The 16,201-nt window shown below is 39.3% G+C and overlaps 2 protein-coding genes across 4 annotated transcripts; one reads left to right on the forward strand and one right to left on the reverse strand.

The window, feature by feature from the left end:
- The first annotated feature begins 704 nt into the window (after nucleotides 1-704).
- rilpl1 (Rab interacting lysosomal protein-like 1) lies at nucleotides 705-10,804 on the forward strand. Of its 3 annotated transcripts, XM_077585392.1 has the most exons (9): nucleotides 705-1,268; nucleotides 2,679-2,826; nucleotides 3,893-4,011; nucleotides 4,084-4,314; nucleotides 5,295-5,417; nucleotides 5,874-5,924; nucleotides 7,088-7,251; nucleotides 7,341-7,439; nucleotides 9,106-10,804. In XM_077585392.1, exons 1-9 carry the CDS (start codon nucleotides 954-956, stop codon nucleotides 9,206-9,208), a joined length of 1,353 nt encoding a protein of 450 aa, XP_077441518.1. In that variant the 5' UTR covers nucleotides 705-953; the 3' UTR covers nucleotides 9,209-10,804. The 3 variants fall into 3 exon arrangements, with proteins under 3 accessions (XP_077441518.1, XP_077441519.1, XP_077441521.1); XM_077585393.1 differs by lacking the exon at nucleotides 5,295-5,417; XM_077585395.1 differs by lacking the exons at nucleotides 5,295-5,417; nucleotides 5,874-5,924.
- Nucleotides 10,805-11,148: 344 nt separating this feature from the next.
- Nucleotides 11,149-16,196, reverse strand: kmt5aa (lysine methyltransferase 5Aa). The gene is made up of 7 exons (XM_077585396.1): nucleotides 15,264-16,196; nucleotides 14,513-14,651; nucleotides 14,156-14,393; nucleotides 13,982-14,069; nucleotides 13,674-13,733; nucleotides 13,227-13,417; nucleotides 11,149-13,127 (listed from the first exon to the last, which is right to left on the reverse strand). The coding sequence occupies exons 1-7, from the start codon at nucleotides 15,270-15,272 to the stop codon at nucleotides 12,917-12,919; spliced, it is 936 nt and encodes a 311-aa protein (XP_077441522.1). The 5' UTR covers nucleotides 15,273-16,196; the 3' UTR covers nucleotides 11,149-12,916.
- Between the last annotated feature and the right edge of the window lie 5 nt (nucleotides 16,197-16,201).

Here is a 16,201-nt window from a genome sequence, read left to right on the forward strand (position 1 = left end):
CAGGAAGTTGACACTCTTAACCAAGTTGGACCGGAGTCAAATCCTTCACAATAAAATCTTACGAGAATGTGGCATCTTTCAAAATAAAATATAATGATAATGCTGCATCAGTAAGAATAGGATATTCTTCAAAATGAAGCCTAACAGAAATCCTGCCTCAGTGCCTCCTTAAAAAAAAAACTATTAGGACTGCTAAAGCCATCAAAATAAATCCCAACAGGAATGCGGCATCCTTCAAAATAAAACAATGGGAAAAATGCATTGCAGTGGCTCATCGTTGTAGTTTTGACATTCCAGACTTTATTTTTGAATGATGCAATTTACACATGGGGCTTATATTTTGGAGGGCAGTTATCATTTTTATTTTGAGGGATGCAGTGTTCCTGTTACATTTAATTTATAGGAAGCAGCATTCCCATTTATATGTGTTGAAGTACGAAACATTCCTGTTACATCTCAATTTGAAGGTTGTGCATGCACTTCTAGTAGTTTATTTTGAAGGATGCTGCCTTCTTGTTAATTTATTTTGAAGGATGTAGAATTTCCTTTTTCCTGGTTTTATTCTGAAACACGAAGCATTCCGTTATGTTTTACTTTGAGGGGACAAAGCGTTCCCGCTATGTTTTATTGTGAAAGAAGCAGGAGCTCCCTTCTCCCTCCTCCAGACGAGTTCCTTTGATCTTATTCTGAAAGGAAAGCGGAAAAGACGCTCCTAACATGGCGGCCAGCTTTGCTCTATGTCAGCGCGACGGAAGGGACAGGACAGGACACTGACCGACTTTACGCCGAATAAATCACTTTTAATGTCTTCGTTTATGACTTCATAATGGACATACGCTAGCCTGTTACTTTTAGGTGGCGTTTTAAAGCTTACCAGTGTAAGTTAGCGGACTTGTTGTGTCGCGGAGGGAGGGGAGGAAGTTTGTGTCACGCAGCGGGAAGAAGAACAAGTCATGGAAGGCCACCGTTACATCCCGGAGGACCGCGGCGGTTCGGCCATGGAGAAGAACCCGGCCGACCTGACGGTGATGGACGTGTACGACATCGCCGCGGCGGTTGGCCACGAGTTCGAGCGGATTATCGACCAGTACGGCTGCGAGGCTCTGTCCCGCCTCATGCCCAAAGTGGTGAGGGTGCTGGAGATCCTGGAGGTGATGGTGAGCCGCCACAGCATCGGCGGCCCGGAAGCCGACGAGCTGCGACTGGAGCTGGACAAACTCAGGCTGGAGAGGACCGAGAGGCTGGAGAAGGAGAAGAAGCACAGGAAGGTCATAGTTACACAAACCCATCTTCAACATCCTCATGAAACTTCTTGGGTTTCATCCCGTTAGAGTCGAGATAGTACATCCCAAAAGTGGAGTAGTTGTGCGATGTCAAGATCATGTGTAATATATGTTTTAATTCTGATGTAATTTCTGTCACAAATTTTAAGGGGCTTTGAATGTGAGATCAATTCTTAATGAAAATTCATGGGTTGCATCCCCGGATAGGGATAGTCTAGTTAGTATCTCAAAGGCATTAGTTTTAATATGTGTATAAATCAGATGTAATTAAGTCCACATAATGCACATTTCAAATGACAAATATTTGAAAATTCAACATCATATCTGACTGAAACTTCCTGGGTGATAACCCCAGAGAATCTACGACATCGCAGTATTTGAATTATATAACAATAGGGATTATTTTAAAAGTATTTATTTTTAAGTCAGGTGTAATTCCAGTCCAATTCAGATTTTCAATTTTAAGCTTTTAATTATTTTTAAGCAATTTCATTATTCAAAACAGGTTTGGATCCTTAGCAGTGAAACTTAAAACAGCTCATTAGATTGTGCAGGTCACAGGTGTACCTAATGTTGTGGCATTTACTTCACTGTGTCATCTGGGAAGAACCCATCACATAAGTGCAATACGCACGCACGCACACACTATAAAAACTGAAGTTCTCGTGACTGCGCACACTCACCGGTTGGCTCACAGTCACATGACTCTTGATAAAGTGACTTCAAGTGCCTTTTTTTTTTCATTTTCATAAAGCCTTCAGTCTCCCCTTGGATGAACTTTGTCTCTTTGCCATGTGAAGTAGATGGAGGTTACCCTTGTTCTACTACATTGTTGTTTTGTTTTTTTGACTAATTTTAGCAGTACTATTTTGAAAAGCAACCATCCCAAACAGTAGTGCTGGTACTGTGCAGTTGAAAAACAAGAAAAGTTATACAGTATAGTGTGAATGAAAAAATTGTAGGGGCTCCAGGACTAAGCCTTGGGGAACACCAGCAAGTAAAATGGGCTTCAAATGATGTATTATGCCAATTTTCCACCTCATGGTAGTGACACAACATAACTGTACTTTCCACATTACCCTCTTCTGCTTATAAAAGCACGTACTATTTCTCGTACCTGGCTCCAGGCTTGTCAAGCTGATACTACTGTACATCGCTGATTCTGATTGTCTGTGCAAGATAAAAAAATGATAAAAAATAAACACATGCCATGTCAAGTAAATTCAGGAGAGCTTTGTTAACAAGTTTTTCTGACGGATTTTCACTGGCTTATACAGCGCAGACAGAACATAGCCTGAATAAAGAACAATAGGGGCCCTAGGATTGAACCTTGGGTAACACCAGAAGACAAACCGCTGCTCATGAGATTGTGTTTTTGATTGGATTGTGGTTCAGGAGCTGGAGCTGGTTGAGGATGTGTGGCGAGGCGAGGCTCAGGATCTTCTCTGCCAAATCGCTCAGCTGCAGGAGGAGAACAAAAGCCTTCTGGGAAATGTGTCCCCGCGAGACCCCGGAAGTGAGGACGACCTGCAGAGGAACGACGGTGAGAGCGTGTGTACGACCTTTCAGAAATACTGAAAAAACAAAAAGTCCATTCATTCATACAGCGCAGCAAATTGTCATTATTGAATATTTGTCGTCTGGTTAGGCCTTGGAATGTATTTGATATTGATTTTATTAATAGGTTTTTTTTTTTTACTTAAAAAAACGTGGTGTTGGCCTTGAAAGTATTTAATTTTTATTGTTACTGCAGGTCTAATTACAGTAATTCCTGATGATATTTCCTCGCTCTACAATCATTTTATGTTTTTTTTAAAATGCATATTATATGAATCATTAGCCTAATAGCGTAGTAGCCAAAGTCATTTTTGGAAAACAAAACAAAAGTTTTAGCAAGTACATCTGTATTTTTTATTGACTTGGTAACATTAAGTTAAAAATGACGTTTATGCTGTTAGGCTAACAATATTTTTCATTCTCATTTGATACTTTTTTACAAATTTTGGAAATTATGTTTCACCTTTTTAACATTTATTTTATATTTTTTTATATATTCTATAATAATAATAATAATGATTAATATTCATTATTTATTATATTTTATAACCATTTAAAAAAAGTTTTTCCACCTTTTTGAAATCTGTTTTTATAATCTATATGTTTGACGTATTTTATATTATCATTATGTCATTTGGGTTTGGGTTGATTATTACTTACCGTATTTCGATTTTGATCATTTCTATTCAAGAAGGAAAGCAAAGGATGAAGATGTTCTTGGTGTGCAAGAAAACACAAAGGCAGCCTTCTCTTTGCTGCGTGTACACAGAAGCTGCAGTCAGGCTTGAGCGCACACACCAGTCCCACTGTCCACATGCGCACACACATGCGCACCTGCTACGCACACGCTTTATGCACACTAATCTCGACATAGTTCTAAATTATTCCAGTGTGGTCGAGTCAATCACAGTTGAGATCTTGATTGACTGAATGACATTTTAGGGTCATCTCCCAAAATGGAGGAAGCATTAAAAAAAAAATGTAATGCGACAGGTAAAATATTCCGCATCATCTTAGGTGTGAGTACTTCTGCTACGTGTTTTTTGTTGCAGGTATGAGCGAGCGTGAGCGTCAGGTGATGAAGAAGCTAAAGGAAGTGGTGGACAAGCAACGGGACGAGATCCGGGCCAGAGACCGCGAGCTCACACTCAGGAGCGAAGACATCGAAGCAGTAAGACACGTCAGGCCCACTTTTGATGTCGAATACGTGCGGCCGATCACTTTTCACTTTCCCCCGATGAAGCTCCAGCAGCAGCAGTCGCGTCTCATGAAGATCAACCACGACTTGCGCCACAAGATCTCGGTGGTGGAGACTCAGGGCAAAGCGCTGATCGAGCAGAAGGTGGAGCTGGAGGCCGGCGCGCAGACCCGCGGGCAAGAAATGGCAGCCCTGCGGCAGGAAGCGGCGCGGCTGCGGGAGCGGCTTCGGGGCCACGCCCAGGACGCTGCGCCTCAGCCCCCCTCGCCGGCCGAGGTAATACGCACCTTCTTCACACGGTTGCCAGAACCTTGTTTATTTGACAATTAAAATAGCGTATGCAATAACTCGTCGGCAATTTAGTAAATAAATGCCTCCATTAAAGGAACACGATATTTATTGTAGTTGTTTGAATAAATAATTTTTTAATAAATGATGATCGGGTTATATTTATTCTTTATGACTACGGTATATATTTAACTGTATAGTATCTACTGTATTGCCTCAAATAAATGTAATGTGTTTCCTTAAATACAGAATTTCGATTAATTTAAGGAACTATTGTATGTACTGTTTAGCCTGTATTTCCTTAAATAAGTATGCTTTTTGTTGGATATACATTTATGCTGTATTTATATGAGAGAAGAAATATCAATTAATATACCTATTATTGATTAAAATTAATAATGCATCTTTTTATTTTTATATTTTACCATCTCGAATTTGTTGTTGAAGTTAAAAAAAAACAACAACATTTCCTCAAATAATATGGTATATATTGCATTTCCTCAAATAATTATACATGCATATATACATTTAATTTCCTGTATATACAATACAATATTTATTTGAGCAAATACAGGATATACAGTACATTTACTCTGAATAAACTGAGTAAACTGAATTAAAACAGGATATTTCAAATGCAGGCAAACCCCCCCCCCCACCCACCCAAAAAAAACACATCAACAACAACAATCAATTAAGTTAACCTACCAAAAAGATTCCACTAGATGGCGCTAAAGTAATCCTTTATTTAATTTGCCCAGAGAAAAATAATTAAAATTTCAGTGAATAATGGTGGATAAATTACCAAATAAAAAAATCTGCAGTGGGTGAATGCCTTGCTGAGAATATGCAGATTCACTGGATTTACTTTGTTAGCGTAGCGACATTGTAGCAATCTTTGTTTTGCTGTTAAGCTTGGTCAAACAAATCCCCAGGTCTATCATTCACTCGTCAATCTTCTTGACCAGCGTGTAGCGAAAGCTGTGGCGGGGGCGGAGGCTTGGTGGGAGTCCTCCAGCCCGCCGCCGCCCGGCTCGCTCGGCCCCGACGGGCCTGACGAGGACGACGACGACGAGGCGGCGTTGCTTTGGGTAAAGCAGCCTGACCACTAAGAGCAGGATGATGTTTAGTGGCTGCTTGGCATGCAACTAACTGGCGTGTCGAGCTTAACGCGACGGTGAACCGCTTGGCTGGGTTCTGTGTGAAATCTCAAGGTGGTTTTTGGCTCTGTTGTTGCAATTTTGCGGGGTCTTTGTTTGAAACAAACTAATGACTTATTTTTTACAACGTTCAGATTTCCTCAAATAAATGCCTCACCTCAAATATGGTCAATATACACACACTCTCACACATACTCAAAACATTTACACTTACTCTCTGCAGTCGACTAGGCCATTATTTGAGGAAATGGACTCATTTGCGGTGTGTTGTTTGCTAAGTCCAGTGAACTTCAACAAGGTGGTGTCCGATAATTCGTTAAAAAAAAATCGAAATCAAAATGATATGGAAGGCAAACAATGAGGCGTGCTGTGTTGGTGTGCCACCAGGAGGCCATGTGCGATGACGACATGCCTGCTGTGTACCAATATTTCACCAAGGTATCCTCACTTCCTCTCTCGCTCATGGAAAGTCATTTGAGTATTTATTCCATATTCTTGACAATCCATCCAGTAGTACGCTCTTTGTCCCCACACTTTTGCCCCCCCCCCCCCCACAAACGTCTTTTAGACCCAATTCGCATGTCGATTTATGCGCCTCAAAAATCCATGAAATAACGCGGTGTGCCACAGGGATCCATTTTAGGCACCTGTTCTGTTTAATTGAATATGTAGAACGAGTTATTTACTATTGCATGACATGGGTAGGACAACTTTAGCTAAAAACTCAAGAAAAATATGCTTCAAGTAAAAAGTAACTCTTCAAACAATTACTTGAGAGTAAAATAGCTACTCAAGTAATGAGTAACTTGTGAGTAACTTCTGTTTATTACTAGTCAGTACTGGGGGAATTTTTGTCGCAACGCAGCTCACGCGCGTCCACGTCAAAATTTATTTAGCTGTAATAAATTTAATAATAATGCATATATTTGTGGAGACTGGGGTCAAGTTGTATTTGACAATTTTAAAAAAATATGCAGCATTTCACAAGTTACTTCATGTTAAAGATTAGATAGCTCTTAATTTGAAAAGAAAAATGCGCTGAGCTGTCACCAACGTCTCACAAATGCAATTATGCCATCTAGTGGCAGAAAAATGACCTCAACACAAATCAATATCACACTGTGCAGTCCAGTACATCTTTTTAATTTTAACTCAATTGTATGAATTCTTAAGAAATTACTGTATCAATGACTAAAAGATGCAGCTATATTTCTATTAGTTCAAAAAATAATAATCCACTTTTAAGTTAACAAGAGTAGGAAAACTTAAGATTTTTCTCATTGTGTATATATATAAAATACAGAATAGAAATGTCTTATGAGTATGTAGGAATGTCATACAGTAGCGGAAAAAAATAATTCATTTTAAAATTAATTTAACCGGAAAGGGCCTAAAATTGATCCCTGCAGCACACCACGTTATTTCATGGTTATTTGTGGAGCATTTATCTAAGCTTAACTGCCTTAACTGGTGCGGACAAAGAGCACACTTGAGCTGGATTTTACGGATACACTATGAATACTCAGCTTTCCATACCCGCCCCCTTCTACCCATGTCACTCCCTCTGAGTGACACATGGTTCCTCTCTCCAACTCTCTCAGGAGGCGCTGTGCCAGGAAGACGAGACAACCACGGAGCTCCCGGACTCCAAGGACCCTAACCGGGCCCGGTTCACCCTGCAGGAGTTGCGGGACGTCCTGCACGAGCGCAACGAGCTCAAAGCCAAAGTCTTCTTGCTGCAGGAGGAGCTGGCCTACTACAAAAGGTCAGCAAATTAATGAAGTCATTCTCATTCATATTCATGAGATGCTAATGACATGACACTAAAATGGCCGATGCCCCCCCCCCCCGTAGCGACGAAACGGAAGATGACACGGCCGCTCCCAGCCCCGATCCCGAGCACAGGACGCGATCGCGCTCTGCTGTGCAGCCAGAATCCGGAATCAAACGCCTGTATGTTGTGCACACACACACACACGTGCACAACACTCTCGCACACACACACAAACAAAAATAAATCTAATAAACATATTTTGTTCGCCTAGTGAGACGTTTAAGATATTTTAAAAATACAGATAGAACAGCAGGGCAAGAGACGTGATCTCGCACCCGTATCCCGACGTGGTGCATTTTGAACCTTTTGTGGTTACTTTTTGTCAAGACGAAGACTTTGACAGGGTCCTTGTTGGCCCCGCCTCCCTTCCCTTCCTCTGTGTGACAGGATCTTCACGGCCTTCATGCCCATGGTGGCGGCTGGTTTGATCCAAGACGATCCCACTTTACAGCCTGCCAGAGGCTTTACTGCGCTCGTAGGACCCGATACATTTTTTTTCCACCCTAACCTGCTTTTCATTCCCGACAAATCCCAACGCGCTAGCTTAACAATTGATGACGGTGTGTTTTGATACTAAAAACTTATCATCTGTCCACAGAGATGTTTTCAAAAGATCTCGGGCAAAATCTTTACGAAGAGTTTTTAATGAAAATGACTAAAATGACTGAAAAATGTGCACACCAAACTTTTTGTTTCTTTTTAACTCATTCACTCCCAGACATTTTCACTGAAGCAATTCCCTTCACTCCTTTTTACTGGATTTTGACTGATTTTGCAAGGCCCACAAAATATTGTGTTCTATTTGCTATAAAAACATGGAACCTACCAAAAGAAACATTAGAGTCTCTTCTTTCATCAGGAAAAAAAAGTATATTTCTATCAGTTTCCGTTTTGCAGCAATTACCATTAGAATAAGTTTCATAATTTTTCACAAATCTGTATAGAATTGTGAGGGTTTTTTTTTCAACATGGCTCTGGTTGATCTCATTTGCTCTGCTGCCACCTGCTGGTCGTTTTTGTAATAACTACCATTTCCTCAACCATTTTCAGCAGTTGAGAGGCTGAATCAAAACCTTCTGTATGCTCTAGAATTAAAAAAAAAAAAAAGTATAAATACGTCTTTGGGATACTTAAAACATTAAAAATAGAACATATTTATACGTTTTTGGGAGCAAATGAGTTAAGCATGGTTTCCAATGTTTTTGACTACTGACTGACATAACAACCAACTCAATTTTTTAATTTGTTTTTAATTTGTTAGCAATTTAACGTCGTCCAGTGTCTCTTATTACGAGATTAAAATTTGGTCGCAATTGGACGAAATTTCTAGGATTTATTTGCCTTCCAAGACCCTTGGTATCTCTTGATATGATCTTAAAATTAAACCAAAATGGCTGACTTCCTGAGTCTTGTGGGTGTACTCATGATATAGACATCTAACAAATGTCTTGTTGCTAAATTGGAAACTCTGGAAATGGCCAATTTGGTTGGCAGTTTCTTCAGACTTTTTTTTTTTTTTTTTTTTTTGGTTGGTCTACTAGTGATAGACTTGCCTACCAAATTTCCTAATGTAAAGTAAAACTGGCTTGGAGCACCTAATTTAAAATTCTAGAGTTCCATCAAAACAAAATGGCCACTTTGGACCGAAATGTCAGACTTCCTGTCTGAGACTTTTTTTTGTGGGTCTAGTCTACTCATAATAAATACATCTACCAAATGTCATGTTACCAAGTGAAACTGGTATCGGGGGGCAGAATTTTCACAGTTCCTTCTTTGTGTCCTTAGGTTTAATTTATTCTCCCGTGACAAGCAGCGGAGTTGGCAGCGGGGCAATGCGCATGACGACGCGTTCACCGAACAAGCCCAGGAGGCTTTACCGCACTTTTAGCCGTCACATCTGAGACCCAACCCTGCACCCTCAAAAAAAAAAGGTTTTTATTTATGCATGTTTCCCATGAACGGATCTCTTTTGGCATAACCGTGACGTACTGTGTGCAAACGAGGCATTATTTTTTATTTGAACCCCTGGTGTTTATTACATGTAAAAGATTTTGGGGCGGGGGGGGGGTGGTGAAATCCCTGTTTGAGAGGTGGGGAACCTACAGCCAATCACAGCATTTTTTTTCTAAACAAATTAAAGATGCCCATGATAGAAGTTTGCCAGTTGGAGCCTTGCAATTAATTAGTCCCAAAATGGCTGCTTCAAACCAAAATGTCCCAACTTGTGCTTAAATTGCGAGCACGGGTCCTTGAGATTTTTCTAGTGCCTCCTGTTATGATATATTTTCAATTTTCTGTTGATTGGTGAAACTGGCATTAGGGCTTTTTTTTTCCTGGTCTGCTGAAAGTCCAAAATAAGCTTAAAACAGGGATGTGATTTGACCAAAGTGAAATTATCTGAAAATTTAGCCGAGGGTCTGGGGGCCGTGTTTCCGTGTTTTGAAGTACTTTCAATGCACTCACATGACAAAGAAATAGACAAAACAACAGCATAAATTTTCAATGTATATTGAACTATCCCATATAAAATGGCAGTTTTAGTCAACTCAAAATCAGTCACATTCAAAAACATTGGACTGCCTTTGCTTTTAAAAACTATCACTGAGAATATCATCATATCTAACTAATGTGATTACTAAGTTAACACATAAATAATGTTGAAGAGTTCAAATTTCATGAACAAATAATTGTATCATGACCAAATGAAAAGTAACTCATATTAGAGCATACCACAAATGTCTTTGTTATAGCAGAAGATGTTATCTGTCGGAGTCATGTGCATACACAATGAACTACTAAAAAAATAAAAAAATAAATTTTTTTTGGGGGGGGAGATAAAAAAAAAGCGGAATTCCGCGAATTAGCGGAAAAATCACATCCCTGTTAAAATGGCTGCTAAAAACCTTAACATCGGAGACTCCCTGTGCGTTGCAAAAACTGGTCTTAAAAACAAGAACAAATAGTGATGAAATGACGAATATGCAGTATTACTTAATTTAAGCAAAATGACCTGCCAATAAAACAGGAAATTTTGAATTGGTAAGATTTCTTAAAACAATTAAGTTAGACTTAAAAAAATATTTATTTTAATTTATTGATTCAAAGAGTTCCTGTTTTATGGCAAACCATCAACTTTCTTAATCAGAACTTCGCCATAAAATGAGGAGGACCCAAAGGTACTGGGAGTCCTCCGTTTCCGACAGTTTTCAGTCTTGAGACCTAAAACCAATAGAGACTGCATTTTTACCTGCTGAAGAAGAATATTGAAGGAAGTAACCTCCCCAAATCAAACTGAAAAAAAGATGACGTGATTGTGGTAGGAACCGGGAAAAAAAGAAAAGCTCTCGTCAGAGTTGTCTGAAAGACCACGAGAACTGTCTAAAATGGCCGCTTTGAACCCAAATGGTTGGCTGTGCATGGGCATGGCTTAAAAAAAAAAAAAAAGGTTCCCTGCCTTCGTATTGAAAATAAACTACATATACAACTCATATCAACACTAACAGTTATAAACGGATTAAGAATTTTGAACACTGTGTGATATTTTAACCATTCTAATGACTCATGAATATGGCCTTGTATTTAACTTTGTAACTTATTTTTCATTTTTGTTTGTTTTTGTTTTAAACTGCACACCTGTTATCATATTTGTGACGGAAAAGGAAAATACTTTTTTTTTTTGGGACATTATTAACTGCACATATAAGACTGACGGGATTTCCAAGTCCTATTTTAGTGTATTATTTGTAATCTATGCAAACTGTAGAAGGAAAGAAAATGTATTTTTTGGGGTTATTTTTGCATGAAAAAAAAAGGAAAAAACAAGTGAAGTGTTGTTTGCATATGACAAGTTTATTCATCAAGCCCAGCATTCAGATTTATTGGCTGCTATAGCACCTATGAGGATGCACTAAAATAGCGTCTATTATTGCAATAAGTCAACGGCGGGGGGGTTAACTAAGATGAAGAATAAAAAAAACATGAGTCACATAATGCCAATGAGATACTTGTTTCGTTTGAAATGGATCCAGAAATTCAATAATATACTGAATATGTTGGAAAATGTGTGTTGCTCTCATTCATTTTTTGTACACAAGCTTTCCACTACATATAAAAATAAAACTGGACAACGTTTGTTTCCCAGTTAGATCGGCAAGGCTACTACAGCTAGTAGCGTAAATCTTCTCCAATCACAAACTTGTTTGATCACATTTTCAACAATTTTCAGCCAGACGTGTTGATGGGTGTTAGCACGGCAAGGCTAAAGCTAGCGGACTTGGCTTATCTTAACTTTTAACACTTCTTGTAGAATCTGGTCACACCAGTTTTTCTGAGTCAGCTGGTTTAGAAGCTGGTGAAACACTTTCCGATAATAAACATTCAATATTCTCATCAAATACAATAATAACAAAAATGCCCTCTATCCTGGAAAAAAAATCAAAATTTATTCTTGTGAGATTACAATTTTATTTACATAAAATTTGGGTAAGATTACGATTATTCTTGACATTATGAGCATTTCTATTAAAGCTTTGACTGCACTAGTCTTGACAATTATCCTTGTAAAATTACAATTTTATCCTCATTGGATGATGGGGGGGTTTCAGTCTAAACATTAGGAATATATTATATTTTTCCTCCCAAAATTTTATTTTATGCTTCAATGATGTATTGTTTTAAGATCCCCCCCCCCCATCCCAAACAGGAATTTTATTCTCACAAAACTAACTTTTTTTATACCCCATTAAATTTGACTTTCAATTTGGTCAGTTTATGACTTTGCCTCCATAAAGATTTGTCTTTTTATTCTCATAAGATTACTTTTCTTTTTTTCCTCAAAAGATTGCAAATTTGCTCAAATATTTTTCTCAAAAAATGTGACCTTGCTTCTTGAAAAAAAAATATTTTTTATTACTATTATTCTTGGAATGTTATGGATTTTTTTTCCTGAAAGATCACATTTTTCTGAATAAAATGTGACCATTTTTCTTGCAAAAGCGAGAACTTTATTCTCCTAAAGTCACATTTTATTCCTTTAAAAAAAAAAAATGCAACTTTATTCTCATGACATTATGACATTTTCCTGGTAGTACATCTGCTTTATTTTGTCTTCGGTGTGGCCAGAATGTAAACTGCACCACTGCCCCAGGTAGTAAAAAAAAAAAAAAAGAAGCTAAAAACAAACAACAGTAGACCCTACAATGTGTTTGCCATTCACCTAAGTGTAAAAAAATAAATAAAATAACACACAAGTGCCCAAAAATAATCAATGACACCAGTTGGAGAATGTTCTAGATTAAATTAAATGTCCTTTAAAAACGAGTGTGCTAATTGGGTGAGGGTCGGATTGGGGTGAGTATAAAAATGCACCAACCTGTATAGAAGCCCAAGTGCGTCATCCACACAGAAAATGTGCTAATTTAAAAAAAAAAAAAAAAAAAATGAATGTGTATATTACACTACTCCCAAAAAGTTCAGGATATTGAATGAAATTTGAGGATTAGCCAAAAATACACCATAACCTTTGCAGGAAAACGTAATGTGACCTTTTTTCAACTTTTGGGAGTAGTGTTTATAAATAAGAGGTTCTTGTCAGGGTTTAGTGTTTGAGCCACGGGTGCGCGGCAATGGACGCCTTGCTGCGGTCGCCGTAGTCGTAGAGCAGCTCCTCGCCCCCATCGATGTCCCGCGACGCCACCAGGATGAGATGCGGCGCGCCGTCCACGTCGTGCAGTTTGGTCTGCAGGTTGCCGCTCTTGCTGTGATTGATCAGACGCCCCAGGCGATTGGTCTCTTTGGTGGCGTCCACGCTGGATGTGGAGCGGACGTTGTGTAAGTAGTCACAGGATGTGAAATTGTGGGGAATTTTTTTGAATTGTTGCTCTGGACAAAAACGAGTGAGGACGTACCAGTATGCTTTGCAGAGGTACTGAAAATAGTACATGTAGCAGCCCGTCTCGGGATTCTGGGCGTACTCCGCCTCCCGCTTTTTGGCATCTGCCATCTCCAAGAGGTCACCGTGGTACTCCACCACATACTCGCCTTTCCGGAAACCTCGTGTGGCAAACACCGCTCGGCCTTTTCCCTCCATGTGCCGCACCTTCAAAATAAAAGATTTTTCACGATGCGTTTACATTGCTTCTAAATTGGAAATCTGGATCAGATCTGGTTTAAACTGCACGAGCCACATTTGAAAGTTTATATGTGTCATAAAGTTGATTAAATTATGATCTTAAGTAAACATTGTGGATTGGCACTTGTATAAAAGTGCAGACAAATGTGAAAGATTTGAATTAAAAGTTTTCACGCGCTCTACATGTTTTTCCTTGCATATACAATGTCGGAAAATTCCATACCTGCATTCCTTCCTCTATTCCGTTTGTGATAAGGTGGTCGATGAGGTGCTTCTGTTCACACTAGACACAAAATGGAGCTAGTTAGCGCAACATTTGGAACTGAATATTATTAAAATTGTGGACCAGATCTGGATTGAACCTGATTTGACATTTGAGAATTTGTGCATTATGTATGATTTTTTTTTCTTAATTGGATCTTCTTTTTTTTATGGTAACTTGTGAATTCACACCCAATTTAAAAAGTTTGCAATTATCTGAATCGGAACAGCATGAAACTCAATTTGACAAAACTAATAGTTTCAAGTTACCTTGAGCTCCGTTTTACTTTTTCGTGAGCTGCGTCTTATTGGAAAGAAGTCTGTAACTTTTCGGTTCTGGGAGTTTTTCTTTTGGGTGCTATGCGGACAGAGGGTGGGGGGGGGGAGAAAAAAGCATGAGAAATCAACATACGGTGGTTAATAATGAAAAATGAAAAAGCGCACATTTTGGCGGCGGCTTTCTTCTGGCGGCGTGGCACGGCTGCGCTTCGGTTGCTGCTGTGCAAAGGAGCCGGAGGCCTGTCGGTGGCGAGCTGCGGGGGCCGCTCTGCGGCAGGCTGAAGACGACATTGAAACTGTAGAGATGATGTACATTCGTCTGAACGGCAAGAGGAAGACTGCTTTGCAGCGTCGGAAGAGTTGCAATCTTTCGTTGTCGGGGCAATACAGTTTGCTATCCGGCCTGGTGGGAAAGGAAGCAAATCTTAAATCAGAAGTTTAAAATGTTAAGTTTTACACCCATAGAGCTTTTCCTGCATACAAAATATGGAGGCAGCGCCTCCAACACAACATGATGTGTACCGTCTCCCAGCCTCTGGACGTCGTTCCTCTGGCAAAACATGGAAGGACATCGTCCCACCTGCGCCACCTTGTCATCGCGGACCGGAGACATGGACTTAGGGCAACTTGAAATGTTGACATAGTGTTTATTGCATATTTCCTGTGGGAGCAGAAACGACAGTCACATCCTTACAAATTCGCACTTGGGCATTATACAGGTTTATTTTAGGAAGAAATATCTAAGTGGTTTCTTATTATTTCTGTTAAAGTTAAAATGTTTCAAAGCAGGTTTGGTATCAGGGGAAATAAAACCAAGCCAAGAAGAAGTTAAAAAAACGTAATTTAAATAATGTTTTTTTTTATGAGAGGTGGTGGTCTAGACTAGTTCACCACTTTGCCACATTCAACATGGCAGCGCGGTTTACGTACGACTAGAAGCGAAACCACTCCCACAGTTCCCTTTAAACGCTCAGTCAAACTGCAAGGCGAAAGGCCTGATATGAAGGATGAATAAACAATAAAAATGAAGCTATTATGTCCTTAAAAAGCTATTCGCGGGTTTAAATTTCGCTAGCTTTGTTGTTTTTAAGTTGACTTAAACGAGGAAAATTATCCTTACTACAGGCACGAGTAGTTGCACATTTTGGTTTTGGCTAGCCAATAAAATTCCAAACGTTTCCCACTTTTGGTGAATTAAGAAGTTCCCATTTGACCACTTTATTTGGTCCTCTCGTGAGAAAGCTGGGTGTCAAACATGTTGTCGAAAACTTACCCCGTTCATGTCCGACTAGTGGTTCCCCGAGGCTCTACGCTCAGCTCTCTCCTGCCTCCCCCGTCCCTCCGAGGACCAATAAAGCCCAGGGCTGAGGAGACCAAACCGTTTGCCGTCTTCACCTTCACGCAGCTCAAACCAAAGCGACGTCCACGGCTGCTACGACGAGTTCGCCATTTTTTCGACATGTATTGTACTAACGGGAAGGAGGGAAATTGTCGCCCCCTGTCGTCCGTACTGTACTGTACTACTACTGTAATAGTAACGACATATTTGCGTTTTTATTTCATAATATTTATAGTTGTGAGTGTAGCTTTCTTATAGCGCATATATTCACCAAAAATGTGAGTATTAGTGTGCATTTATAAAAGTTTGGCAGGAGCTAGAGAGACGCGGGAAGAAATCACTGTCGTCACTTCCGCTTATGAATCACCCAATATGATTACATATTCAATAAAAACGAATTTAATTCAAACAATATAGACGTATAAACCATTTAGGTTTTCACACAGTTTTTAAATAAATAAATAAAACACTTAAATCCTGCCTTTTGTAGCGACCCATATTCGAGGAATTAGACTCATCATTTCCGCTTTTGAGAAACGCCTTTACATGTCACAAAATGCATTTGATTTAATACAAAGTATTATACAATAATAATAGAAAATTAAGTTTATCTGCGGCTTAAAGCCCCCGAAAACATTTACATGACACTTTATCCTTCAAAATGTATATACCTGTTCATTCCAATTTAAATTTTATAATAATAAAAGTATTTTTAAAAGACGTCTTCCATTTTTTTTGTTTCACACCTCCAGCTCGACAGGCGGCGCTAGATTGCCAAGCATCCATTCAACTCTCACGAGAACAAGAAGAAGAAGAATTAAGACTCGCCCCGGTGTCACGTGACGCCCTGCTACTACGTTTGACCGATGCGA

This window comes from Vanacampus margaritifer, chromosome 14 (genome assembly GCF_051991255.1).
Source record: "Vanacampus margaritifer isolate UIUO_Vmar chromosome 14, RoL_Vmar_1.0, whole genome shotgun sequence".
NCBI classification, from domain to species: domain Eukaryota; kingdom Metazoa; phylum Chordata; class Actinopteri; order Syngnathiformes; family Syngnathidae; genus Vanacampus; species Vanacampus margaritifer.

Coding starts and splice junctions, on each gene's coding strand:
- rilpl1 (XM_077585392.1), top strand. CDS start 954: ATGGAAGGCCACCGTTACATCCCGGAGGACCGCGGCGGTTCGGCCATG. Junction 4,315..5,294: donor AGCCCCCCTCGCCGGCCGAG/GTAATACGCACC, acceptor CTTCTTGACCAG/CGTGTAGCGAAAGCTGTGGC. Junction 7,252..7,340: donor GAGCTGGCCTACTACAAAAG/GTCAGCAAATTA, acceptor CCCCCCCCGTAG/CGACGAAACGGAAGATGACA.
- kmt5aa (XM_077585396.1), bottom strand. Junction 14,070..14,155: donor AAGAAAGCCGCCGCCAAAAT/GTGCGCTTTTTC, acceptor CTGTCCGCATAG/CACCCAAAAGAAAAACTCCC. Junction 13,128..13,226: donor TACCTCTGCAAAGCATACTG/GTACGTCCTCAC, acceptor CTCCACATCCAG/CGTGGACGCCACCAAAGAGA.